The sequence below is a fragment of the Arachis hypogaea genome, chromosome 2 (assembly GCF_003086295.3).
Source record: "Arachis hypogaea cultivar Tifrunner chromosome 2, arahy.Tifrunner.gnm2.J5K5, whole genome shotgun sequence".
In the NCBI taxonomy this organism is placed as follows: domain Eukaryota; kingdom Viridiplantae; phylum Streptophyta; class Magnoliopsida; order Fabales; family Fabaceae; genus Arachis; species Arachis hypogaea.
Window position 1 is genome coordinate 98,127,084 of NC_092037.1, and position 27,812 is coordinate 98,154,895.

The following is a 27,812-nucleotide window of genomic DNA, read 5'->3' on the forward strand; positions in this document are numbered from 1 at the left end:
GTCTGACAGTTTACAAATCGGATTTTGTAAACTTGATTTTCATAAAAAAAATAAATTTGTATTAAAGTGATTTATATTTGACAATTTTTATATTAAAATGAATTATAGTAAAATAAATATTGTTTGAATTACATTATTCAAAATCACTTTTAGATATAAAATTATTAAAATAGACATCAACTTAAATATTTTTTATATATTATCTTATTATTTTAATTTAAATATTTGAATAGATCTTATTAATTAATTTTATAATAAAATTAATATTTATATATTATAATAAAAACAACATATAAAAATGGCAAAATATACTTTTAATTAAAACTAACAAAATATAAATTTTAGAGAGTACTAAGAATAATAAAAAAATTAAATATTTATTTTGATAGTGATTAAAATAAATCAAAAATTTTTTATGATATTTTTTATATAGTATATTTTTAGTACTGTTAATATTTTTTGTTAGTATGTTATAATTTTTTATTATTATTATTTATGATTAATTTTTTATTTAATTTACTTTACCTAATAGAATCAATAAATTATATTATAAAAAGATAATAAAAAATTAATAAAAAATAACAATTATAAAAATATATAATATCAAACAAATAATTAACAAAAAATAAAAATAATAATAATAGAAAAAGAGAGTTTATATAAATAGAAATAATAAGAATTTCATAATTAATACACTAACATGCATAAAGGATAAAGTTGGTAAAATGTAAATAAAGATTAAATGTTGATAGCTAAAAGTTCGTTGGTAAAACGCAGAAGCTCAAAATTGTTGCTTCTTGTAAACGTGATTTTAAATGTATAATCATTTTTGTGTTTATGAATAAAAAATTTACCAAAACAAAAATTGAAGTTTTTAAAAAATCTAAATTTACTTCTTCTCTTTTAACGTGTTTTTCAAATTCACTCTTAGTTGTTAGTATGTTATTGGTTGGCGGTAAGTCGGTAACCACACTAAAAAAAACTATGTAGTATTTATTTATATAAATCCAGCACAAATGAAAGAAAATAATAAAAAGAGAGAACTTGTTCATGTTAATTGTTAAGTATCTTTTCTTAATTTTTAACTGGAGGTATATTTTGTTAGGTTTAAATTGTCATTTTTCTTTGGTATTATTTTTGAGTTGGATTTGTATTATGTTTTGAATCATTAATTTGGATTTAAAATTGTCTTTATTTTACAATAAAAATATACATTTTAGAATAAAATTAATAATATTATATTATATTTTTATTAATATTTTTATATCATACAATATTATTTTTATTTTAAAATAATTTATTTTAATATAAATATAATATAATATTTATTAAATTTAATTTTTAAAAATAAAAATTTATTATTTAATATATAAAATTTATAAATTTATATATAATTTTATATTGAGTAAATCTAATGTATTTTTATTTTTCAGATCATTCAGATTAAAGTTAAGATGATCCTAATAATTTTAATTTTTTAAGATTGAATTTCGACTATGAAGACTCCAGAAACAAAGAGATGAATTTTTTTTTTTCAGATGCAAAATTGAAAATTCCATATGACACTATAACTTGTTTTGCTATTATTAATACCAAGCAACCAACCTTAATTAATTCTATAAGGATAAAATAATCCAAAATTTTACAAACGGGGTCTACTCCTCTACAAATATTAAACTTGCTATTTATTTATTGCCACATTTATATATTTTTGAACTAAAGTCTATATCACATTGCAAACATTTGGTGAGAATATATAAACCATCTTTCTTCTTTCTCTTTGAGACTCATACCATGTTTAATAATTTAAAAAATTTTTGGGATATGTTGGGTTTTCATTGTGTTGGTATTGAGGAAGCAGTAGGACACAGGGGTGGCATTTGGTTTCTATCTTCTATTGCTAATTCTTCTTGTGTGGTTATTGATCAAATTGACCAATGTATCACAGTGAAAGTGAGTGTGGGTAACTTAGTTTGGCTTTGTAGTGCAGTATATGGGAGTCCTCAATTCGAAAAAAGATGTATGCTTTGGGATCATTTGCGTTCTATTAATTCAGGCCATAATAGACCATGGATGGCCATTGGTGATTTTAATGAGATTGTGGCACCAGATGAGAGTACAGGTGCTTATTTTTCTTCTCACAGAGCTAGTCTATTAGCTACTACTCTAGATGACTGTGAGCTCTTTGATCTTAAAGTGACTGGTAGGAGATATACTTGGTATAGAGCAGTTCAGGCTAGCAGGGACTTGGCTAAAAGGTTGGATAGAGCTCTAGTTAATGAGGCGTGGATGTCAATGTTTCCTGAGGGTTATTCTGAAATTCTTAGCAGGCTTCATTCTGATCATTGTCCTATTTTAGTTCGTTGTCATGGTAGCCCCAGAGTGAAAGGTTCTCGTCCTTTTAGGTTCCAAGCTGCGTGGGCAACACATCCTTCTTATAAACATGTTATTAGTAAGGCTTGGAATCAAGAGTTTGGAGGCGTTACTGAAAGGCTTAAGATGGTTCAACAGGCTTCTTTGGACTTCAACTCAAAGATTTTTGGAAATATTTTTGTGCGAAAAAATAAGCTGGAATATCAGATTGATCAGATTCAACGGCGTTTGGAGGTTACCGATGTGTTATCTCTGAGAATTAAAGAAGCTGAACTGAGGGAAGATTATAATAGGCTTTTATTGCAAGAGGAACTTTTTTGGTACCAGAAATCTAGATAGCAGTGGGTCAAGTATGGGGATAGAAACACTAAATTCTTTCATCTTCAGACTTTGGTGCGTAGAAACCATAATAGAGTACATGGATTATATGTTAGAGATGGGTCTTGGTCTACTGATCCAGATATTCTCCAGGAAGAAGCCCTCTCTTTTTACAAGAATCTCTTTGGTACAACGGAAGAGGTTGAGGTTGATTGTTTAGGGGATGTTCCGATGCCCACTCTAAGCACTGAGGCTTGTGCTAGGTTAATTGACCCTGTCTCTTTTGCGGAAGTCAAGTCAGCAGTATTCAGTATGAGCCCTTTTAAGGCTCCTGGTCCAGATGGCTTTCAAGCTTATTTTTTTAAAGAATATTGGGAGATAGTAGGCACTGAGATTTGGAATATTGTCCGGAGCGCTTTTTTGGGAGAGTTCTTAAATCCTAGCATCATGGAAACTCTGATTGTGCTTATTCCTAAAATTGATAATCCTACCTTTATGAAGGATTTCAGGCCTATTAGCTTGTGTAATGTTGTTTATAAAATTATCACCAAAGTATTGACTAACCGACTTCAGCCTTTTCTTCCAGATATTGTTAGTCCTTTACAAGGAGGTTTTATTCCGGGTCGTGGTGCTCCTGATAATATTATTGTGGCCCAAGAAATTTTGAATTTCATGAAGCACACAAAATCCAAGAAAGGTACTATTGCTTTTAAAATTGATCTTGAAAAAGCTTATGATAGGGTGGATTGGAGGTTTTTGGAGAGTACTCTCATTGCTTTTGGTTTTCCTATCATCACTGTTAATTTGATTATGACTTGTGTCCGTGCATCCTCTCTTTCTATTATGTGGAATGGGAATAGATTGGATAGTTTTGCTCCTAGAAGGGGGCTTAGACAGGGCGATCCAATGTCTCCTTACTTATTTGTGCTTTGTATGGAAAGACTTGCCTGCTATATATCTCATAAGGTGGTCGAGGGTGTGTGGAAACCAGTTTCTGTCACTAGGGGTGGCCCAAAATTTTCTCATTTGATGTTTGTAGATGATCTCTTACTCTTCTGCCAGGCTACAAAAAGTCAGGTCCAAATGGTCATGCATTCTTTTAATATTTTTTGCAAGGCATCTGGCATGAAAGTGAATCTTGAAAAGTCTAAAGCTTTTTGTTCTAAAAATGTGACTGCTCGTAGAAGAGATATTTTTACTAGTGTTTCTTCAATACGTTTTGCTTTGGACTTAGGAAGATATCTTGGAGTTAACCTTAATCATTCCCGTACCAGTAGGGCTTCTTTTCATTCGGTGATTGAAAAGGTGAGGGGAAGATTAGCTAATTGGAAAGGAAGGCTTCTAAATAAAGCAGGGAGACTTTGCCTGATCAATTCTGTTGCAGCATCCATTCCTGTCTATCATATGCAGGTATCCTTTTTTCCAAATTGGGTTTGCGATAAATTATCTTCTATGATGAGACAGTTCCTTTGGAAGGGTCAAGTTGATGGTAGAGGTCTTTCTCTTGTTAATTGGAGGACCGTGATCACTCCAAAAAAATTTGGTGGCCTGGGTGTTAGAGACCATGCGTGTGTTAATATATCTTTACTTGGTAAATTGGTGTGGCAACTTTTTCATTGTCAGGACAAGCCTTGGGTTGCTCTATTGAGGGCGAAGTATCTGAGGAATGAGGGAGTTTTAGATGGCCCTGTCCCTTGCAATGCTTCTCATGTTTGGAAGAGTATCTCAAAGGCTTTTGGTGCTCTTAAGGATGCCTTCTCTTGGTGCGTTGGGTCACTTGATCAATCTTTTTGGTTTGACAATTGGAGTATTGAGGGCCCAATTGCTCAAGATGTCCCTTTTGTACATATATCTGACTCTGATTTAACTATTAGAGACGTTTGGAAAGATGGTCAATGGAATCTCCATGATATTTTCTCTATCATTCCAGAAGATGTCAAACAGCGTTTGAATGCTTATAATCCGGATTTGAATGCTGGAGAGAGTTCGGGTTGGTCGTGGGGTGTGGCATCTTCTAGACTCTACTCAGCTAGGAGTGGGTACAGTTGGCTAGCCAAAAGAAAGTTTGACTGGAATGAGCATGATAATTGGTTGTGGGTATGGCGTCTGCATATTCCTGAGAAGTATAAGTTCTTGATTTGGCTCAGTCTCCATAATGCTATTCCTACAGCAGAGTTTCGTTTGGGTCGTGGTTCACCTGTCATCGGTGTCAGAATGGTTCTGAATCCACTCTTCATTGTCTTCGGGAGTGCCCTAGTGCCAAGGAGGTCTGGACCCTTTTAGGCTTGTATTCAGATAACTCGAATTTACATGATTGGCTCTACAGAGGTGCAAGGAGTGGAGATGCTTTTCTTTTCTTTTCGACTATCTGGTGGATTTGGAGAAGCAGAAATCATGACTTATTTAATATAGATGATTCATGGAGTGCTAGTAAAGTGGTGAGTTTGATTCGTAGTTCAGTAAGGGAGTTTCACACTATTTTTGCTATGCATCAATCTCTGTCTCCTCCTTCACTTTGTTTGCATTGGGTTCCACCTCCAGTTCATTCTGTTAAATTGAATTGTGATGCTAGTTGGTTTGCTCCTTCTGGCTATGCTGGTTTTGGTTGTATTATTCGCAATCCTGATGGATGTTGGTTGAAAGGTTGCACTGGAAAAGTCGAAGTGTGCAGTGTTCTTTTTGCTGAATTGTATGCAATTTGGAGAGGTTTACTTCTTGCTTGGGAGAGTGGATTTCGTGAGGTTATTTGTGAAACAGACTGTTTAGAAGCTGAATGCTTAGTAAGGATATTCCGGAATGGGATTTGGCAAAGCATATTCAGGAGGTTATGAATTGGAATTGGAGAGTCTCTATTCTTTTAATTCAGAGGACTGCAAATAGTGTTGCAGATTGTATGGCTAAAGCAGCTGCTTCTGTCGCGGACACGAATTGGAGCCAACCATGGAGTGAGCTTCAACATCTAATAGATTTAGATATGACCCTAGCCAATTAATTTGGTTTTGTCTCTTTTTTCTTTCTTTTCTATTTAGTCACAAAAAAAAAAAGTCTATATCACATTAATATTTTTTTTAATATCATTTTTTACGTTATAAATATTTCGGTCTGTCACCCAATCACCCTCACAGAAGCAGAGAGTGTAGCTTCAGAGTTCGCTTCTTCATATTCAAAAACATAACTTTTTTTGCTTTGCTCTTCTCCTTCTCCTTCTTCTCCTCCTCGTTGTCTCACTCTCCCTCTATCTCTCTCATATACATCTTCTTCGTCCGGAGGATGGACCGCTAGAAACATGTCACCAGGAACTTGAATCGCAGCAAAAGAGAAGGGGTAGTTTGAGATCTAAAAAGGCTGGAAGAGGATCCCGCCGTGGTAGTTAGGACCTTTTTGCATCCCTCGCCGGAAAATTTTCTGCTGACAAAATGCATGCTCGTTGCATTTGAAGGTTTCCATTTTTCACTCTTTTTTTAATTCTTATTTTTTAATTTGTTGGTGCATGTTGTTATTGTTGTTCTTCTTTTAAGATCAAAGATTTTTTTTACCTTATGTGTTGGTTGAGAATGCTGGGAGAAAGATGGGGTTTTTGTGAAAGAAACTTTGAAGACTCTGTTTTTATCAGTGGTCTTATGCTGTTTTCCAAAAGATCGGTTGCAACATTATTTTTTTACTCTCACCATTTTTTTTTTTTTTTTGTTAAAATAGTATATTTTTACCTGGATTCAATTTGTTACGGGGTTTGATGTACAACTTGAAACCAAAAATGGTTCTTTTTCTGCTGAAGAAAGTTTGTCTCTCTTTGGGATAGATAAAATCAAGTTTATCCAACAAATACTGATTTTTTTTAGTTCACTACAAATCAAATTTTCAGTTGCAAAAATCATTTATACTTAGTATTTATTTATTGTATTTGGTATATAAATGAACGAAAATAAATTTAAGATATAATCAAATAGTTTATTTTTAGATCAATATATAAACATAAATAATGGATGATTTGGTGCTTTATTTATTAAGGAGTTATTAGATCTTATTAGTGTTTATATTAATTAGTTTAGCAATGAAAATCTTAGGATTTATCCTATGAGAATAAGATTTTGTATCTTTCTTTGAGTGCAGGGTATAATTGTGGTCATTTTTCACCTTCATTATATAATCTTCAGATGTAATGTGTTTTTCACAAGTTATGATTTAATTTTTTAGTTATTTCACAGGGGTGATTAAAGCGAGCCATGCGTTAATATCTCCACGTGACAACAAGCCCAAAAGGACGAGGCGGGGAGGTAGGAGCCGCTGACAGAGGTGCGAGCAACTGAATAATTCCGATCATGAAGGCACTCAGAGCTGAATATTGTTGATTCGGTATGTTAAGAATATGGGTTAGTTTTGGTTTCGCGTCTTTGTCAGGTGTGAAAGAGTGTGTGATTAACCGTTATTCAATTTGTTTGTGCATTATTAGACTGACTTTGCTGATACTTGATACTTGATTCACCATTATTCACAGATCTCACTGAGGCCATTTGTTATGCCTTCATGGTATTTCATGATTCATCCATTCTTTCGTTCTACTTTTTGGATTTGGTTATATATTTCTTACTTTCTGCTGCACATTTCATTATAGTTTTTCACTCTCTTACTTTCTGCCCCCCTCTTTTCAAATCACATGTCATTGAAAAAAGGTATTTTGATTTGGATTCTGTTCTGATCTTATTATATTAGTCAATACATGTGTTGTTGATCACTGTTTTGATCTATTTCTGTGCTGCTCTCCATTTGATATCTCAATTCTCTCATCCTTGTTCTTTCTATTTTGTATATCGTGGGAATATTTTACAGTTATTTTTTATTTAATATGTATCAAAATGACGGCTAGTGAATAATATTTTAAATTTAATATTTTCACTTAAGATGTTTATTTTTGTGAGAATGTTTATTTTTAATATCTATCCAGAAATTATAATTTTCAAAAGCACATGCTTTTAAAAACAAATAAATCTTAATTAATTCCTTTATACTATGTTAAAATAAAAAACATATTATTAGAGAACTAGTTTTTTTGTTTGCCATGGTTCAGAATTCATTTTACTATGATATATTTTTGTCATAGAGCATTTTTCTTTATGTATCTAGCTAGTTTTAGTTTACCGAAAACATAACTATCACGTTGCTTCCATGGCTTGCTTGCTAGTGCTCACTTAGTGTGGTTTTTTTCATACCTTGTGTTGCATGTTTATAAGAAACACTTTCATGTATATTCCACTTGATTGATTTCATGTTAAAGCTAGCATTACATGTATTTCTTTTTTAACTTTCTTGAAGCTGCATATTTTTAAATTGGTGGCTAGGCTGGTCCTGCAGCTATCATCATTGGGAATGGCCTCGCATTATCATCGATTGTTGTTGTTCTGAAGGTAAATAACCTCACTACTATATGCTTTTTTTTCCCTTTCTCTTTTTCTTTTCCCTAAAAAAAAGCAAAACTTTTTTGAAGGTTTGAATTTCTGAACTTTTGGTATAATTTCACAGAAAGTAGCCAATTTTTGTTACAATCCAGTATCTATTTATTTTATCTTCTCCCTATCCTTGGGAGGTAGACTTAATTTTAAAATGTTATTTTGGCGAAGTAATTGCAATTTTCTTCTTGTAGCTCCCATTTGCTGATTAATTGTACTAATACCAATTAATATTGTGGATTAAAATTTTCTATTGTAATTTTCTAGTACATTAGGGAAGGCTTGGTGTGTCTATACGGTTTTGGCAAGGACTCTGATGTCATTTTCTGGTCTCTTTCTCAGGTATCCAAGTGATGCAGATATTTGGTGGTGAACACGAGATATGTGCAGCCAATATTCAACCAGTTTTTTGAGGCTACTTGGTAAGCAGTTTTTTCTTCTTCTACTTCTTTTGCATATAGGCTTGGTGTTTGGTGGGGTTTGAAAATTGATAAAGAAAAAAAAAAAGAGATTTTTACACTTCAAAGTTTAGTTATTGTGTCATTTTTTTGTGGAAGTTGATTTAAAGCATAGATTAATGGATTTTGGGCTTGTCAATTGAAAATCAAGATGTCAAAAGAACGTGGAAAGAACATAGTTAATCACAACCAAACATAAAAAAATTCTTATAACAGAACTATAACTGATTTACTTAATAAACAGAATAAGATCATCTAATTAACAAATTATATAGTTATAACAGAACTATAATAGACATACTGTTATTTAATACTAATGCTAACAGGATCCTAAATAGCATGCACTACTATAATAGAGTAATAGATTCTGCCCAAATTAAAAATTTTATTCTTGTCAACATTATATATAATATTTTTTTGTTTCTTGGACCTGTTCTATAATAATTATATATTTCTATGTGACCGATTTTTTGTTTTGGTGAGCCCATTGCCCAACACATGCGAAAACCTGAACACACCCAACATAGCATATAGAATCAGACATAAATGAACATTTTTTTGCACTATGAAATCGGCAATGACAATAACATTAATGATATAAAGGGGTTAACAATATGAGAATTGGATTGAATTTTGAAATGATTTATTTGTAATTCAATTTCACAATAATTATTCAATTTGGGATTAATGCAATATTATTAATAGTATTTATAACTTTTTTTGCATTTGAAAAGAACATGCGAAATTAAAATTAATGCAAATAATATTTGGAGATTTAAACTAGGTTGTTTCATCAATTGACAAGTTTATATTTAATTAGATAAAGATAGATAAATTTAAGTTTATCCGTCTCAACAGAGAGAAAGTAAAAGAAAGCAATTTATTTAATGTATTTTTTTGAAAAAGTTAAAATAAAAAATTTAAAAGTATCTTATTTTCAATTATTCTCTCACCAATCACAATTTTTCCTTCAAAGTTTTTAATTTTTTATTAAAATTATCATACCTTTCTAAAGAGAAGTATATATTTTAACTCTATCAACTTTTTTCCAAAAATCGTTTTGTTTTTATTATTGGTTAAAATTTTAAATTGTGTTGTTTAAAATATAAACAAATATTAATATTTTTTATACTATTTACTATATGCTTATTAATCTAATAGGAATAAAAATTAGTATATTATGATAAAAAAATTTTAAAATTAAATCATATTGAAACTTTTTTTAATTTTTAACAAATAATTAAATGATATTTTAAGTTATATTATTAATAAATTAATATTATTTTTTTAAAATAATGTTCTATTTTAATTTACAAAATAAAATCATATTGAGGAAAATAATTAAGGCAAATTACAAAATTGAAGTATACAATTGTGTTATAGGTACACATCTTCGACATAAACAAAACATCTTATATCATAACTTATCTACCAGCCTTAATTAGTCCTCCTTGAAATAAAATCTCAATCATTTCCTTTAGACTTCGAAGTGAACCAGGATGATACACTCTTCTTCCACGTTTCAGCAAGGATAGCACGTTTAAAACCTAATCAAATCTATAAAGAATAATCAAAATTTAAGAGAAGCAAAACCAAATCAAGAGAGTAGAGGTGAAGACATGACGACTCAAGACCGGGCGGCGGTGGCACGATGATGCAAGGCAGGGCAGCAAAGGCACGAGGCTGACGACGACATGACGGCGCGAAACATGGTTTTTAGGAACGCATTAGTAGAAATGTGTGTCTAACACGAGTCTCGAGTAAAAATACCAAACCATTAATAAACAAAACAAAATCAATTAATAAACAACTATTAAGATGAATCTAATAATTAAAAAATTAACAAATAATGACCCAAAAACGTAGTAAAATAGTATTTAGTTCTTACTAAATACTAAAATTACAAAAGAGTAACAACAATTATCATACATTAACTTTAAATGTCACATCTGTAATCTATATTTAACTCATAAAATAACATATTCAATCAAAAGTAAATAAAAATTAATTTCAAAGTTCAAATTTTTTTGTGATCTTCTCATGTCTATTTTGGCTATCTAAAATAAATAAATAAAATAATTAATATAATATTTAACAATAATAACTAAAAAATACTTATGTCGTAAAAAAAAAATTTCTTGTATAATAGCATGTGCATCACATCTAACAAATTTAGACACAATTCAATGAGAGCTCTATCAACTTCTTTCTTAATATTTTATGGAAATCCTTGTTAAAACAAAAATATATATTTAGAATTTTTATTAAGAATTCTAAACAAAAATCTTATCGAATTCGATTTTTTGATATGTGCTGATACATTTCGACAAAATCGGATGGATTGTCTAAATTATTTTTCATATTTTTCATCAGTATTTATAGGATTTTTTTTCTAGTTAAAAGGTTGTCTTAGCCTAATTTTATTTATAAATTCAATTTCTATTTGTGATTGAACAAGATTATCTAATTTTTAGAATTCATTTCTAATTTTAATATAATAATTAATCCTCTTTGAATAGCTTATGAAAGAAGAAAATTTTCATAAATTATTAGTATAAAAATAATATTGTTAAAAAATAAATAATAATAAAAATAAACACATAAAATAAAAAAATTAAATATACCGTTTTATTCTTTAAAAGTGTTAATTAAACTTTCAAAAGAGTACTAACTTGCCTCAATTTTTGAAGATTATCATTTTAAACATGTTATATATAATAAGGGTAATTCTTTTATTGTGCATCTATACTCTACTTTCGGAAAATTACTTGTTATATATAATAAATGTACTTCTTTTATAATTATTTGTCGTTAATTACTTGATTTGTGATTATCAATTTAATATTTTTTAATATCTATATTCTTTTTACATGCATCAGTTCGAGTTTTATCGTTATCAGTACTAAAAGTTATTTTTTGTTTAAAGAATGTTTTCAAAGATATAAATTATACGAATTATTTTTAAAAGAAGAAATCAACAGAAACATGTTGTAAAAATGAAAAAAAAAATTATTTTCGAATTTTTTTATAAAGAATATACATTATTTTATAAAAATTTTGTTGAATGGGATCATACTAACATTATAATGGGAGAATATTTTTTTAATAATAACCATGAAAATTAATACTTTTATCTTAAAAATTATGAGATATGAAACCATACTATAAATTTTACTTCTAAAACGATTAGACATATTATCTTAAGAATTTTGTAAAGCATTAGATTTTATTCATGGAAATGGTTACTTTGTTCCTGAGTTTCATAAAGAGAGTTTTGTGCCTGAGTTTCATAAAGAGAGTTTTGTGTTACGACGAAAGAGTGATAAGGTGCAAGGACGTTTAGTTAGTGTAAGACTAAAGCCAATTTTGCATATCCAAAATTATGCATAAGATGCCTCAGTGGAAATTAACGCACACCACGTATAGAACTACTCTTGGATTTCATCTTTAACTTTGGAATAAAGTTAGTATTTGAATAATGTTTATAAATTAAAATATGCATTAGCCTCTACAATTTCAGTAAAATTGTAAATTGGTTTCTAATTGCATAATTTAATCTTTAAATGTTATTCAAATACTAACCTGATTTGGTTTTAACCTTAAATATGAAATTCAAAATTAATTTCACCTGCGGTGTATGTTAATTTTTATTGAGACATCCTTTAACTATTTTGGCCATATTTTTGAAATTTATTTTGATTTCATTTTGTATATGATTTTAATCTGTCAAATTGGCTTGAAGCCTACACTTACCAGACATTCTTTCACCTTATTATTTTTTTTGTCTTAGCAAAATTGTCTTTAAGAAACTCAGGATCAATGTAATTATCTCTATGAATAAAATTTAGTGCTTTACAAAATTCTAAGATGATATGTCTAATTTTTTTAGAATTAAGATCTATAGCACGGTTTAACATTTCATAATTTTTATGTTAAAAGTATGAATTTCATCGTTATTATTAAGAAAATATTTTTCTATTATAATGTTAGTATAATTCCAATCAATATCATTTTTTATAAAATAATGTTTTTTTATAAAGAAAAAATTTTGAAAAATATTTTTTTTTATTTTTATAACTTGTTCCTATTGATGTCTTTCGTAAAGATAATTTGTATAATTTATAGTCTTTTAGAGCATTTCTTTCACTGAAAATAACTCTTAGCATTGATAACGATAAAATAGCAACTGATGTATAAAAAGAATTATAGATACTAAAAAATGTTAATTTGATAATGACATGTCAAGTAATTAACGACAAATATTTATAAAAGAAATACTCTTATTATATATAACATGTATTCTTCGAGAGTGGAGTGTAAAAATTAAAATTCACCATCATGCACAATAAAAGAATTACTCGTTATAATATAATATGTTTAAAATAATTATCTTCAAAGATTGGGGTAAATTAGTACTTTTAAAAGGTATAATTTACACTTTTAGAGTTTCTATATTTTATATGTTTATTTTTAATTTTTTATTTATGTTTAATGTTATTTTTGTAATGATATTTTATGGATTTTTTTTATGAACTGTTTAAACAGAATCAATTATGAAATTAGAGTTGAAGATGAACTTCAAAAATTAGATAATACTATTCAATTATATATAGAAGTTGAATTTATAAATGAAATTAGTTTAAGAGGACAACCTTTTTAAGTGAAAAGAGGAGGCAAAAAGAATCCGTATATGAAAGAAGTTTTAACATATGATTCCAACACATTGAAAATACTATTGGAAAATATAAAAAAGGATTTAAACAATTCATCTGATCTTGTCGAAATGTTTTGGCACATATTGAGAGATCGAATTCGATAAGATTTTTTTTGTTATTTTTAATTATTCTTAATAAAAATTCTAAATATATAATTTCGGACAGATATTAAGAAACAAGTTGATTGAGTTTTTATTGAATTGTTTCCAAATTTTTTGGTTGTGATGAACATACTCCTATACAAAAAATATATTTTTATTATGATGAAATAACTATTTATAATGAGTTTAATTATTTTTATTATTATTGTTATTAAATATTATATTAATTATTCTATTCATTTTAGGAAGCCAAAATATACGAGAAAAATGATCACAAAGAATTCTAAATTTTAGAATCAACTTTTATTTATTTTTTATTGAATATGTTATTTTATGAGGTGAATATGAATATTGTAAATGTATAACATTTAAAGTTGATGAATGTCGATTGTTGTTACTTTTTTATAGTCTTAGTAATTAATTGGAACTAAATTTCATGTTTTACTGTAATTAATGGAACACCATGTGTTACTGTATGGCAGTTAATAATTATGTTAATTACTAACTATTATTGTTACTAAATAGTATATTTTTACCTGGATTCAATTTGTTACCGGGGGTTGATGTACAACTTGAAACCAAAAATGGTTCTTTTTCTGCTGAAGAAAGTTTGTCTCTTTGGGATAGATAAAATCAAGTTTATCCAACAAATTCTGACATATGTTGTGTATATTTCTTTCTGATGTCGTGATTTTTTTTAGTTCACTACACATCAAATTTCCCGTTTCAAAAATCATTTATACTTGGTATTTATTTATTGTATTTGGTATATAAATGAACGAAAATAAATTTAAGATATAATCAAATAGTTTATTTTTAGATCAATATATAAACATAAATAATGGATGATTTGGTGCTTAATTTATTAAGGAGTTATTAGATCTTATTAGTGTTTATATTAGTTAGTTTAGCAATGAAAATCTTGGGATTTACCCTATGAGAATAAGATTTTGTATCTTTCTTTGAATGCAATGTATAATTGTCGGTCATTTTTCACCTTCATTATATAATCTTTAGATGTAATGTGTTTTTCACAAATTATGATTTAATTTTTTAGTTATTTCACAGGGTGATTATAGCGAGCCATGCGTTAATATCTCCACGTGACAACAAGCCCAAAAGGACGAGGCTAATGCTTCCCTTCACATAGTCACATAAGTTATGCAAGCTGTCAAGATTCTTTTATTTACACAAAAAAAAAATTAAACAGAGTAATAATTACCAACCTGACATAAGATTATTACTTATTTTAAAAATATTATTTTAAATTCTATATGTTTGTATCAATAAATTCATCTATCTTTATGTCAATCAATTCCCTCTCTAAGTCTCAAATCCCACAAACAAACTCCATTTGCTCTCTTCTTCTTCATTAATGAGTTTGTTCTGTTTTCAAGTATCACTCAAACTATCACACCTCCTTTACTTTCTTTTTCTTCATCACATAACTATCAGGTTGCTTCCATGATTCCTTGACTTGCTTGCTAGTGCTCACTTAGTGTGGTTTTTTCATACCTTGTGTTGCATGTTTATAAGAAACACTTTCATATATATTCCACTTGATTGATTTGACGTTAAAGCTAGCATTAGATGTATTTCTTTTTTAACTTTCTTGAAGCTGCATCTTTTATTTTTGGATTGCTGGCTAGGCTGGTCCTGCAGCTATCGTCATTGAGAATGGCCTCCCATTATCATGGACTGTTGTTGTTTGGAAGGTAAATAACCTCACTACTATATGCTTTGTTTTCCCCCTTTCTCTTCTTTTCCCTCAAAAAAACAAAACTTTTTAATGTTTGAATATCTGAACTTTTGGTATAATTTCACAGAAAGTAGCCAATTTTTGTTACAATCAAGTATCTATTTATTTATCTTCTCCCTTTCCTTGGGAGGTAGACTTAATTTTAAAATGTTACTTTGGCGAAGTAATTGCAATTTTCTTCTTGTAGCTCCCATTTGCTGATTAAGTGTACTAATACCAATTAATATTGTGGATTAAAATTTTCTATTGTAATTTTCTGGTACATTAGGGAAGGCTTAGTGTGTCTATACGGTTATGGCAAGGACTCTGATGTCATTTTCTGGTCTCTTTTTAATATATAATTAATAAAATTATTATATATTTTTATTATATTATTAATAATTAGTATTTATTTTTATTATATTTAAATGAAAACAACTACAAATTAAAGAGAATAACAAATGGACAAAGGGTAGTAGGTCACCGGTGGACCCAACAAATTAAATGAAGACAACTGGCTGCATTGAAAATTTTCTTCTTTACATATGCATACTTCTGAATCATCACACTTCAATGACTTTAAAGTCAAGTAAAATCATACCTTATATATAGCCGTTATTAATATATAATAATTAATTAATTGTGCAGACAGAATCCATGACAAATATGGTATTCTATATTTGTTTAGAATTTAGATGGGTAAAAATAATAAATATCATTACCTGTATTGTATAGCAAGAGATTTTGAGCGCAATGTTTCCTTTTTGATATCTAAGATTTGAAAACAAAATTTAAGCGCCAACTTTTTCTTTTTGACTGCACAAATTTAAAGTCAGCTTTAAAAATCAATTCCTTCCATTCATTTTCTCTATCTCTCTAGTCACCAAAATTTTTTTTTCTCTATCTCTCTTTCAGTTTTTCTCCTCTTTTTCTCTCACGCTCTCTCGCTCTCTGATTGCTGTAATTTGAAAACACAATTGCAAGATGACTGATGAAGCATGGTGAGGTGCCAACTTCTTTTGTAGTGAGAGCAAATGGTCACACTGACACAACTGAGGATGAAATTAAGCAATTCGTTTCCAAAGAGGTCAATATAATTACCCTTATTTACTCTCCCATAAAAAATTTACATTTGCTGTGACTAATACTTTTATTATTGTTATTTTCGTCTGTGGAAATTTTTATATGAAGGTTCTGGGATCTTTCAAAAACGACCCATATAATTGGGGAAAGAGAATGTTATGATTGGAGTATAGTATTTATATTGGGTTGTTTTGTACTCTAATTAAATGGAAATTTTAAATTTCAGTTTGCTGATTTATTTGGCAGTACTATTATTTACGTGTATTTTACCTGGTTGATCCAGTAATAAAATTTTTTATCCTTATTATTTATCATCTATTTTTAACTTTAGATGTATGGAAATAAAACGACATTTGCCAACATACTATCATGGATCTCTATCTGATCAATCTCTCATGTATAGTTAGTTTTGGTTCTTCCAATAGGTTGGCTATTTTCAGTTCTTCTTTACTTGGTTTCTTTTGAATCAAGAGTACCGATTTTGGATGAACAACATTATGGATTTACATTTTATATATTACAAGAGGTTGTTTTATGTGTAGGTGATGAAGACAAATTGATTTGGAACTATTTAGAAGATGGAAGCTACTTAAATAAGAAGTACTTGAAGATAGAGACCATCTTTTCATCCATCTGGTGAGTATTAACATGCTGAACTTAATTAATCACTTAATCAAATCCAACCGGTAAAAAAAAGTGATTATAAAATATAAAATTTATTATTAGAGAACTAGTTTTTTGGATTGGCGGCTAGGCTGGTCCAGCAGCTATCGTCATTGCGAATGGCCTCGCATATTATCATCGACTGTTGTTGTTCTTCAAGTAAATAACCTCACTACTATATGCTTGTTTTTTCCCTTTCTCTTTTTCTTTTTCCTGAAAAAAACAAAACTTTTGAAGGTTTGAATATCTGAACTTTTGGTATAATTTCACAGAAAGTAGCCAATTTTTGTTACAATCAAGTATCTATTTATTTTATCTTCTCCCTTTCCTTGGGAGGTAAACTTAATTTTAAAATGTTATTTTGGCTAAGTAATTGCAATTTTCTTCTTGTAGCTCCCATTTGCTTATTAAGTGTACTAATACCAGTTAATATTGTGGATTAAAATTTTCTATTGTAATTTTCTGGTACATTAGGGAAGGCTTGGTGTGTCTATACGGTTATGGCAAGGACTCTGATGTCATTTTCTGGTCTCTTTCTCAGGTATTCAAGTGATGCAGATATTTGGTGGACATGAGATATGTGCAGCCAATATTCAACCAGTTTTTTGAGGCTACTTGGTAAGCAGTTTTTTCTTCTTCTACTGGTTTTGCTTATAGGCTTAGTGTTTGGTGGGGTTTGAAAATTGATAAAGAAAAAAAAAAAGAAAGAGATTTTTACACTTCAAAGTTTAGTTATTGTGTCATTTTTTGTGCATCTAATTAACAAACTACATAGTTATAACACAACTATAATAGACATAATGTTATTTAATACTAATGCTCACAACATCCTAAATATCATGCACTACTATAATAGAGTAATACACTCTGCACAAATTGAAATTTTCATTCTTGTCAACATTATATATAATATTTTTTTGTTTCTTGGACCTGTTCTATGATAATTATATGTGGCCAATTCTACGGTGTTTATGAGTTTTTGTCTAAATTTTGCTTAACTTATTTTTTTGTAGTAAGTTTTAATTTTTTTAAAAATTATTTATTTTTATATCTTTTAAATTAAATAATAATTTTTAACCTTTTTAAGTAAATGGACACTATCTTTTAGACACCATAGCATTCACTATTATATATTTATATGTGACCGATTTTTGTTTTGCTGAGCCCAATATAGAATTAGGCATAAATGAACATTTTTTTGCACTATGAAATCAGCAATGATAGTAACATTAATGATATAAAGGGGTTAATGGGTACGAATCCATGTAAATCCGCAGGATATCAGCATGTGAACACAATTCTTAAAATTATAACCACAAAACAAATCGATAAAAGTATTAGTATAAATTCAATAATTAAAATATCCTAACAAAAGAAAAATATAGTAGAACGAAAAGTTTAATTATAACTAAATAATAAAATTATAAAAACTAACAAGAATTATTATCCGTCAACTTTAAGTGACTCACACTTGTTATAGTCATATCCAATGAAAACTAAATAAAAATTAATTCTAAAATTCGAATTATTTGTGATGTTTCTCAAATTTATTCTGATTGTCCAAAATAAATAAATAAAATAATTAATTAATATAATATCTAACAATAATAAAAAGAACTTAAATTGGTTATAAATATTTAGTTTTTGACTGTATAAACTTAATATTTGTATAACACCACGTGTATCTTATCCAAAAAATTTGAACATAATTGAGTAAGTACTCTATCAACTTGATTTTTAATATCTGAGTAAACTCCATTAAAATAAAAAATATATTTTGAATTTTTATTAAAAATAATTAAAAGTAAATAAATTAAAATCTTACCAAATTTGTTCTCCTAATATTTGCAGATATATTTTTGCAAAACCATATAAATTGTTTATATCCATCGTCATATTTTATTAAAGTATCTCCGATTTTTCGAATCATAAGGTAGAGTTTCTATTAGATATTAATTCTTTACTATCTTGTTAACCCACTAAAAATATGTCTTTTTAATCCAATTTTTTTCATGAAATTAATTTTTATTTTTAATTTAATATCAATATTAACACTTAGAATTCATTTTCAATTTTGCTATAATAATTGATTTTGTTTGAAGGGTTCATTAAAGAGGAAAACTCCATAAGGTATCGCTATAAAATTTTTTTATAGTGATATTTTATGGAGTTTTCTTCTTTAATGAGCCGTTTATGTATAATCAATTATTATATTAAAATTGAAAATGAATTTTAAGAATTAGATAATAATATTCAATTAAAAATAGAAGTTGATTTCATAAAAAAAATTGCGCAAAAAGGACATTCTTTTTAGTGGGTTAACAAGACAAAGAAAAATCAGTATCTGATAGAAGCTCTAACATATGATTCGAACAAAACTGGAGATATTTTAGTAAAATATGAAGATGTATATAAACAATTTATCCGATTTTATCAAAGCATATCCACACATGTTAGAGAATAAATTTGGTAAAAGTTTTTATTTAGTTATTTTTAATTATTTTTAATAAAAAATAAATATATTTTTTTTTTAATAGGATTTTCTTATAGATAGAAGATCAGGTTGGTGGAGTCCTCATTCATTTATGATCAGATTTTTTGGATGTGATACATATGGTATTATATAAAAATTATGTTTTTATTATAAAAAAATATTTATAATGAGTTTAAATTATTATTATTATTATTAGATATTATATTAATTATTTTATTTATTTATTTTAGGCAATCAGAATAGATTTGATAAGAATCACAAATTCGGATTCTAGAATTATTTTTTGTTTATTTTTTATTGAATATGGATATTGCAAATGTGAGAACGTTGATGGATGGTGATTCTTGTTGGTCTTTTATAATTTTTTTTAGTTATAACTAAGCTTTTTCTTTTGTTAGAGCCTAACTTTTTCTTAGTTTTTTTAATTATTGGATTGGTGCTAATACTTATACTTAGTTTGTTTTGTAGTTAAAATCTTGAAGAATTCATCCTGCGGCTTTACGTATGTTAATAACGGTTAACCTTTTTTTACTCATGCCTTTACTAAAATCCTTTCGCAGACGCATCACAAAAATATTCTTGACCCAAAAATAATAAATCAAACCCTAACTTTGTAACAATCAACTTATATGTTTGAGTAGTAAGTTCACGCGGCTACTTCATTAAGTGTTAGAATTCGAATCCCATAAGTATCGGAATTCGACTTCCATCTTATGCATGAAGCAAAAAATTTTGAAGGAAAATCGAAAAATCCAATGTTGAAGGACCTCCTAGGTTTGGTTTTAGGGAAGAAAATTTTGAAGATAATTTTTATAATGAGGATTTGAAAAAAGGAGTTTTCTGATTTTGTTAAATTTTGAGTGGTATTTAATTATAGTTAATTTGGAACTAACTTGAAACAATTGTAAGTATTATGTTAGCATCAATGATATTGTTTATATGTTTATATCATTAATGTTACTCTCATTGCTGATTTTATAGTGCAAAAAATGTTTATTTATGTCTAATGCTATAGATAAATCAGTTATAATTCTGTTATAACTATATTAAATTTTTAATTACTATGTTTTCTTTTAATTTGTATGATGATGTAGAAACACATTGACCTTCCTTAATTATGATTCTCTCATGTAATGAATGTTATATTTGCATAAAAGCACTTGAATACAGCAATAATTGCCAACTTGACATAATATTATTACTTAATCTACAAATGTTGCTTTGTATGTAACCCTGCTTTGAATATTAGTATGACATAGCACTTGAAATTTTTATTTATACAAGTGGCATGAGGTATCTCTATAATGGGCATCCCTTCCCAAAATAGAGAAAGTTTCAAAGTTCAAAAATCAATTATAGGAATATTTATGTTTATCTTGCCAAGTTATAAGCACTGATTGAAATTGCAACTTTGTGTGGATTCTAATTTATATTTCTCCATAAAATCAACTCCTTGGATTATCCATAAGGATTTGTTTCATTGAACTTTTCAACATCTTCAAAATCGTTTACACATAATTAATTAGGCAAAATGACCAAAATCTAATCTTTTGCCATCTTTATTTTCAATAATTAAAAAATTTAATTTTAATATATTATTAATATAAATAATTTTTCTCATACATTCAATAATATAATATTCCGTTAACAGATGGAAAAAGGTGGATTATACTCTAGCATCGTATGGATATAGACTTGACTCATTTATAGGGGTTGAATAAAGGTGATTTAAAAGATGGGAAAATTATCACGTACAACTCTTCATTATAAATTACAGAATTTTGAAGATTAATTTTTTTCATTTTAAAAATGTTTTCGATTCAAATTCTTTTTCAATCTCTCATGCAGTTAGTTTTGGTTCTTTCAATAGGTTGGCTATTTTCAATTCTTCTTTACTTGGTTGGGCAATGCTATTAATTTTAATTCTAGAATGATCAAATATATTATCATAGAATTTTATGTATCTTTGGTTTCATTCATAAAACGAGTTACTATGTTAATAACTTTCATAAAGATATTCTAGTGCTGTGGAGAAAGAATCATAATCTCGAAGGTTGTCTTTTTAGTTTGGCCGAGAGCCAATTCCGAAATCCAAAGGCGTGCACAAAATCAGAATAAAAAAATTATAGATCTGGCCACAACAATTGAATCATGTCTTAGTGAAAATCAATAATATGCATTACATGTAAAACTACTTTCGGAACAAGGTTAGTATTTGACTAATATTGAAAATGATTATCTTCAAAGATTGAGACAAACTAGTTTTTTTTTAGGGGATTTAATCTACATTTTTAAAGAATGAGATGGTTTATTTAGTTTTTCCATATTTCATATGTTTATTTTCTTTTTGTGAATTTTATACATTTTATAAATATATATTTTGAATCTTGATAGTGTAGTAGGGTATGGTGAGGGAAAGTAAAATAAAATAATTCAAGATGGAAGGGAGTAAAAATGATAAAATTAAGAATGTTAAAAAAAATAGGAAAATAAATTATAAGTTTAATTTTGATATATTTTCAGTCTAAAATATTTTATAGAATTATCTAATTATGTCTGATGTTTTGGATTATTATTCACACAATTCATCCAAAAAATAGTTATTTTTGCTAACGTAACATTTTTTATGGAATGTAGGAGTAAAATTATTTTATACCAACAGTATATTAAAATTAAGTTCTTAAATTATTGCCAATAAAGATAGTAAAGGGTTAGATTTTGGTCATTTTGCCTAATTAATTATGTATGAAAGGACTTTGAAGATGTTGAAAAGTGTATCACACATATTTTTGATCAATCTATCATGCAGTTAGTTTTGGTTCCTCCAATAGGTTGACTATTTTCAGTTCTTCTTTACTTGGTTTCTTTTGAATCAAGAATACTGATTTTGGAAGAACAACATTATGGATTTACATTTTATATTACAAGAGGTTGTTTTATGTGCAGGTGATTAAGACAAATTGATTTGGAACTATTTAGAAGATGGAAGCTACTTAAATAAGAAGCACTTGAAGATAGAGATCATCTTTTCATCCATCCGGTGAGTATTAACATGCTGAACTTAAATAATCACTTAATCAAATCCAACCAGTAAAAAAAAAAGTGATTTTAAAAACAAATAGATCGTAATTAATTCCTTTATACTATTTTAAAATAAAAAATATATTATTAGAGAACTAGTTTTTTTATTTGCCGTGGTTCAGAATTCATTTTACTATGATATATTTTTGTCAGAGAGCATTTTTCTTTCTATATCAAGCTTCTGTATCTAGCTAGTTTTAGTTTACCGAAAACATAACTATCAGGTTGCTTCCATGGTTCCATGGCTTGCTTGCAAGTGCTCACTTAGTGTGGTTTTTTCATACCTTGTGTTGCATGCTTATAAGAAACACTTTCATGTTAAAGCTAGCATTAGATGTATTTCTTTTTTAACTTTATTGAAGCTGCATATTTTTAAATTGGTGGCTAGGCTGGTCCTGCAGCTATCATCATTGGGAATGGCCTTGCATTATCATCGATTGTTGTTGTTCTGAAGGTAAATAACCTCACTACTATATGCTTTTGTTTTTGTTTGTCCTTTCTCTTTTTCTTTCCCCTAAAAAAAACAAAACTTTTTTGAAGGTTTGAATATCTGAACTTTTGGTATAATTTCACAGAAAGTAGCCAATTTTTGTTACAATCCAGTATCTATTTATTTTATCTTCTCCCTTTACTTGGGAGGTAGACTTAATTTTAAAATGTTACTTTGGCCAAGTAATTGCAATTTTCTTCTTGTAGCTCCCATTTGCTGATTAAGTGTACTGATACGAATTAATATTGTGTATTAAAATTTTCTATTGTAATTTTCTGGTACATTAGGGAATGCTTTGTGTGTCTATACGGTTATGGCAAGGACTCTGATGTCATTTTCTGGTCTCTTTCTCAGGTATCCAAGTGATGCAGATATTTGGTGGTGGACATGAGATATGTGCAGCCAATATTCAACCAGGTTTTTGAGTCTACTTGGTAAGCAGTTTTTTCTTCTTCCACTGCTTTTGCTTATAGGCTTAGTGTTTGGTGGGGTTTGAAAATTGATAAAGAAAAAGAAAAGAAAGAGATTTTTACACTTCAAAGTTTAGTTATTGTGTCATTTTTTTGTGGAAGTTGATTTAAAGCATAGATGAATGGATTTGGGCTTGTTAATTGAAAATCAAGAACTCAAGCTGTCAAAAGATCGTGGAAAGAACATAGTTAATCACAACCAAACATAAAAATATTCTTATAACAGAACTATAACTGATTTACTTAATAAATAGAATAAGATCATCTAATTAACAAACTATATAGTTATAACAGAATTATAATAGACATAATGTTTTTAATACTAATGCTAACAGCATCCTAAATTTCATGCACTACTATAATAGAGTAATAGATTCTGCCCAAATTGAAAATTTTATTCTTGTCAACATTATATATAATATTTTTTTTGTTTCTTGTCAACATGCTATAATAATTATATATTTATATGTGACCGATTTTTTGTTTTGGTGAGGCCAACACATGCGAAAACCTGAACACGCCCAAGTTCCAACATAGCATATAGAATCAGGCATAAATGAACATTTTTTTGCACTATAAAATCAGCAATGACAGTAACATTAATGATATAAAGGGGTTAATGGTTACCAATCCATGTAAATCCGCAAGATATCACAGCATGTGAATACAATTCTTAAAATTATAACCACAAAACAAATCAATGAAAGTATTAGTATTATTCCAATAATTAAAAAAATTAGGGAAAAATTATATTCCTACAATAAAAAATATTGTAAAACGTGGAGTTTAATTATAACTAAATAATAAAATTATAAAAACTAATACGAATTTTCATCTGTGAACTTTAAGTGACTCACACTTGTAATAGCCATATTCAATGAAAAATAAATAAAAGTTAATTCTAAAATTCGAGTTATTTGTGATATTTTTTAAATTTATCCTGATTGTCTAAAATAAATAATTAATGTAATTAATATAATATCTAACAATAATAAAAAGAACTTAAACCCGTCATAAATACTTATTTCTTCACAATATAAACTTAATATTTGTATAAAACTTTGTGTATTTCATCCAAAAAATCTAAACATAATTGAGCAAGTACTCCATCAACTTGATTTTCAATATCTGCAAGTAAACTCTATTAAAATAAAAGAAAATATATTTTTGAATTTTTATTGTAAATAAATTAAAATCTTACCAAATTTGTTCTCATAACATATGCAGACGTATTTTTGCAAAACCAGATGAATTGTTTATATTCATTGTCATATTTTATTAAAGTATCTCTGATTTTTCGAATCATATATTAGAGTTTCTATTAGATATTAATTCTTTCCTATCTTGTTAACCCACTCAAAATATGTGTTTTATTTTAACCCAATTTTTTTTATAAAATTAATTTCTATTTTTAATTAAATATCAATATCTAATACTTAGAATTCATTTTTAATTTTGGTATAATAATTGATTCTGTTTGAAGGACTCGTTAAAGAAGAAAATTTTATAAAGTATCACTATAGAATTTAAACAAAAAATTTTAATGTTATTTTATAGTGACACTTTATGCAAATTTTTTTCTTTAATGAGTCCTTGATATATCATTAATTATTATATCAAAATTGAAAATAAATTCTAAGAATTAGATAATAATATTAAATTGGAAATGAAAGTTGATTTCATAAAAAAAACTGTGCAAAAAGAACATTCTTTTGAGTGGGTTGACAAGACAAAGAGGAATCAATATTTGATAGAAGCTCTAACATATGATTCGAAAAGAATATGAAAAGAACTGGAGATATTTTAGTAAAATATGAAGATGTATATAAACAAGTTATCCGATTTTGTGAAGATATATCCACACATGTTAGAGGATAAATTTGGTAAAAATTTTTATTTTGTTGCTTTTAATTATTTTTAATAAAAAATAAATATATTTTTGTTTTAATAGGATTTTCTTATAGACAGAGGATTAAGTTGACGGAGTCCTCACTCAATTGTGTCCAAATTTTTTGGTTGTGATGCACATGGTATTATATAAAAATTATGTTTTTATTGTGAAGGAGTATTTATAATGGGTTAAATTCTTTTTATTATTATTATTATTATTGTTAAATATTATATTAATTAATTAGTTTATTTATTTTAAATAATCGGAATAGACTTAAGAAGGATCACAAAAAATTCGGACTCTAGAATTGATTTTTGTTTATTTTTTATTGGATATAGATATTACAAATGTGAGAACGTTGATGGAGGGTGATTCTTGTTGGTGTTTTATAATTTTTTTATTTAGTTGTAACTAAAGTCTACGTTTTACTGTGTTTTAATTATTGGATTGATGCTCGTACTTATTTATTAGTTTGTTTTGTAGTTAAAATCTTGAAGAATGCATCCTGCGGATTTACGTATGATAATAACCGTTAACCTTTTTTTACTCATGCCTTTACTAAAATATGTGATAGTTTAAAACATGCAAGGACATTGTTGGAAATCAATTTTAATACATGGCATGATTCCTCAAAGTAAATTGGTTCTTGTTATCATTGTTACTTACTTGCACAGTTGAAGCATGTAAGACTTTTGTCATTTAATTTTTTTTCTGTTCAGCATGATTCAGTGCTCTATTCAATAGGTGATTTGATTCATTTGTGTTATTTGGATATCTCTGACATCACTCTATTGGCTACAGGATGCAGTGGACCATACACTTTTATGAAAGCATTCAAACATGTCACTATTTTTGAGGAAAAGACCCAGAAGCATCACGTGAACTTGTCCAGAAGACCAATAAGCATCTCAATTTTGAAGTCAATTTACAATACTATATACTTGGCTAAACTACACTGCAACCTACCACTTCCTTCTTACCTTTTTGTGTTCGTCAGAATTTTTGAATTCCAGAACATACTATAAACAACTTTCCTCACCCTTTCTTACTTTCTTGTTCTTGTAAACATGGCTGCATCACTTGTTGGAGGAGCTTTCCTCTCTTCTTTTCTCAATGTTCTTTTAGACAGGCTGTCCGATGATAAGTTTGTCAACTGAATCCGAAGAAAGAAGCTTGACCAGGATCTGCGTGGAAGGTTGGAGAATATTTTGAACGTGGTTGAAGCTGTGTTGAATGATGTTGAGAAGAAACAGATCACTGACAATGCTGTCAAGAGGTGGTTAAAAAATTTTTAAAATGCTGTCTATGATGCTGTTGACTTGTTGAATGAGGTATGCACCAAAGCTGCTACTCAAAAGGATCCAAATAATTTCCTGTCTCGTATCTTCAATTCACAAGATAAGGATATGGTTGTAGCTACGATTGAAGAAGTCATTGCTAGACTAGAGGATATTGCGAAATACAAAGATATCCTTGGTCTGGAAAAGATTACAGCGAAGAACATGTCAGGGAGGATTCCATCAACCTCACTAGTTAAAAAATCTGATATGTTTGTTGGCAGGAATAGAAAGAGGGATACCTTAGTGAAATTGTTGTTAGATGATACTAAAGATGGTGAAATATCTGTGATTCCCATCATGGGCATGGATGGGATAGGAAAAACTACTCAGGCAAAATTGGTTTATAATGATGCGAAAGTGAAACAAAAATTTCATGTTAAAAGCATGGGTTTGTGTTGGTGAGGAGGAATTTGATGTTCTTAAGATGACAGATTGTGATATAGAAAATTGGTAATTCTTGTCACCCAAATGATTTAGATACAGTTCAAAATCTTTTGAAGGATAAGCTAGAAGGAAAGAAATTCTTGGTTGTTGTAGATGATGTATGGAGCAGTAATCGTGAGGGTTGGGAAAGTTTTCTAACTCCTTTTGAATGTGGAAGTGATGGAGGTCATATTCTTGTAACATCATCCTGTCTTGATTCAGTTGCTTCTATGGTGAAAACTAATAACATTCAACCTCTCAATTCGAGTTTGTTGCATGAGGAAGATTGTTGGTTAGTGTTTGCAAAACATACATTTTTTTCTAATGAATCTAGAGATCGTTCAGCTCTAGAAATTATTGGTAAAAAAATTGTTCAAAAGTGTGTAAAAGGTTACCTTTGACTGTTCAAACACTTGGGAGTTTATTAAGGATAAAAGATCATGAGAGGAGCTTATTAAGGACAAAAGATCATGAGAGGGAATGGATTGATGTTTTGAATAATGAGATTTGAGAGTTTTAATGGATTGATGTTTTGAATAATGAGATTTGAGAGTTTTTTGAAGATGAGAGTAGCTTTCTTCCTGCATTAAGAATTTATTACTACCTTCCTTTGTACATAAAACGTTGCTTTGTTTATTGTTCTTTATTCCCGAAAGACTATGAATTCGAAAGAGATGAACTGGTGTTATTGTGGATGGCAGAAAGTCTTTTGCAGCAACCAAAGAGTGAC

General features: G+C 28.3%; 1 protein-coding gene and 1 long non-coding RNA gene across 4 annotated transcripts; both read left to right on the forward strand.

Annotated features, from left to right (window-relative positions):
• Positions 1-1,824: 1,824 nt before the first annotated feature.
• On the forward strand, positions 1,825-2,712 carry LOC114924813 (uncharacterized). Its single transcript, XM_029290411.1, has 2 exons — positions 1,825-1,963; positions 2,057-2,712. Exons 1-2 carry the CDS (start codon positions 1,825-1,827, stop codon positions 2,710-2,712), a joined length of 795 nt encoding a protein of 264 aa, XP_029146244.1.
• A 3,100-nt stretch (positions 2,713-5,812) lies between these two features.
• On the forward strand, positions 5,813-27,644 carry LOC112755256 (uncharacterized). Of its 3 annotated transcripts, XR_011874715.1 has the most exons (13): positions 5,813-6,130; positions 6,897-7,044; positions 7,187-7,218; positions 8,002-8,093; positions 8,478-8,557; positions 14,478-15,124; positions 16,132-16,234; positions 16,773-16,866; positions 17,435-17,511; positions 22,334-22,427; positions 22,857-22,922; positions 23,313-23,392; positions 26,121-27,390. It is a non-coding gene; the product is annotated as an uncharacterized lncRNA (long non-coding RNA). The 3 variants fall into 3 exon arrangements; XR_011874713.1 differs by lacking the exon at positions 7,187-7,218 and having other exon boundaries at positions 16,063-16,234; positions 26,121-27,644; XR_011874714.1 differs by lacking the exon at positions 7,187-7,218 and having other exon boundaries at positions 14,467-15,124; positions 16,063-16,234.
• Positions 27,645-27,812: the final 168 nt, after the last annotated feature.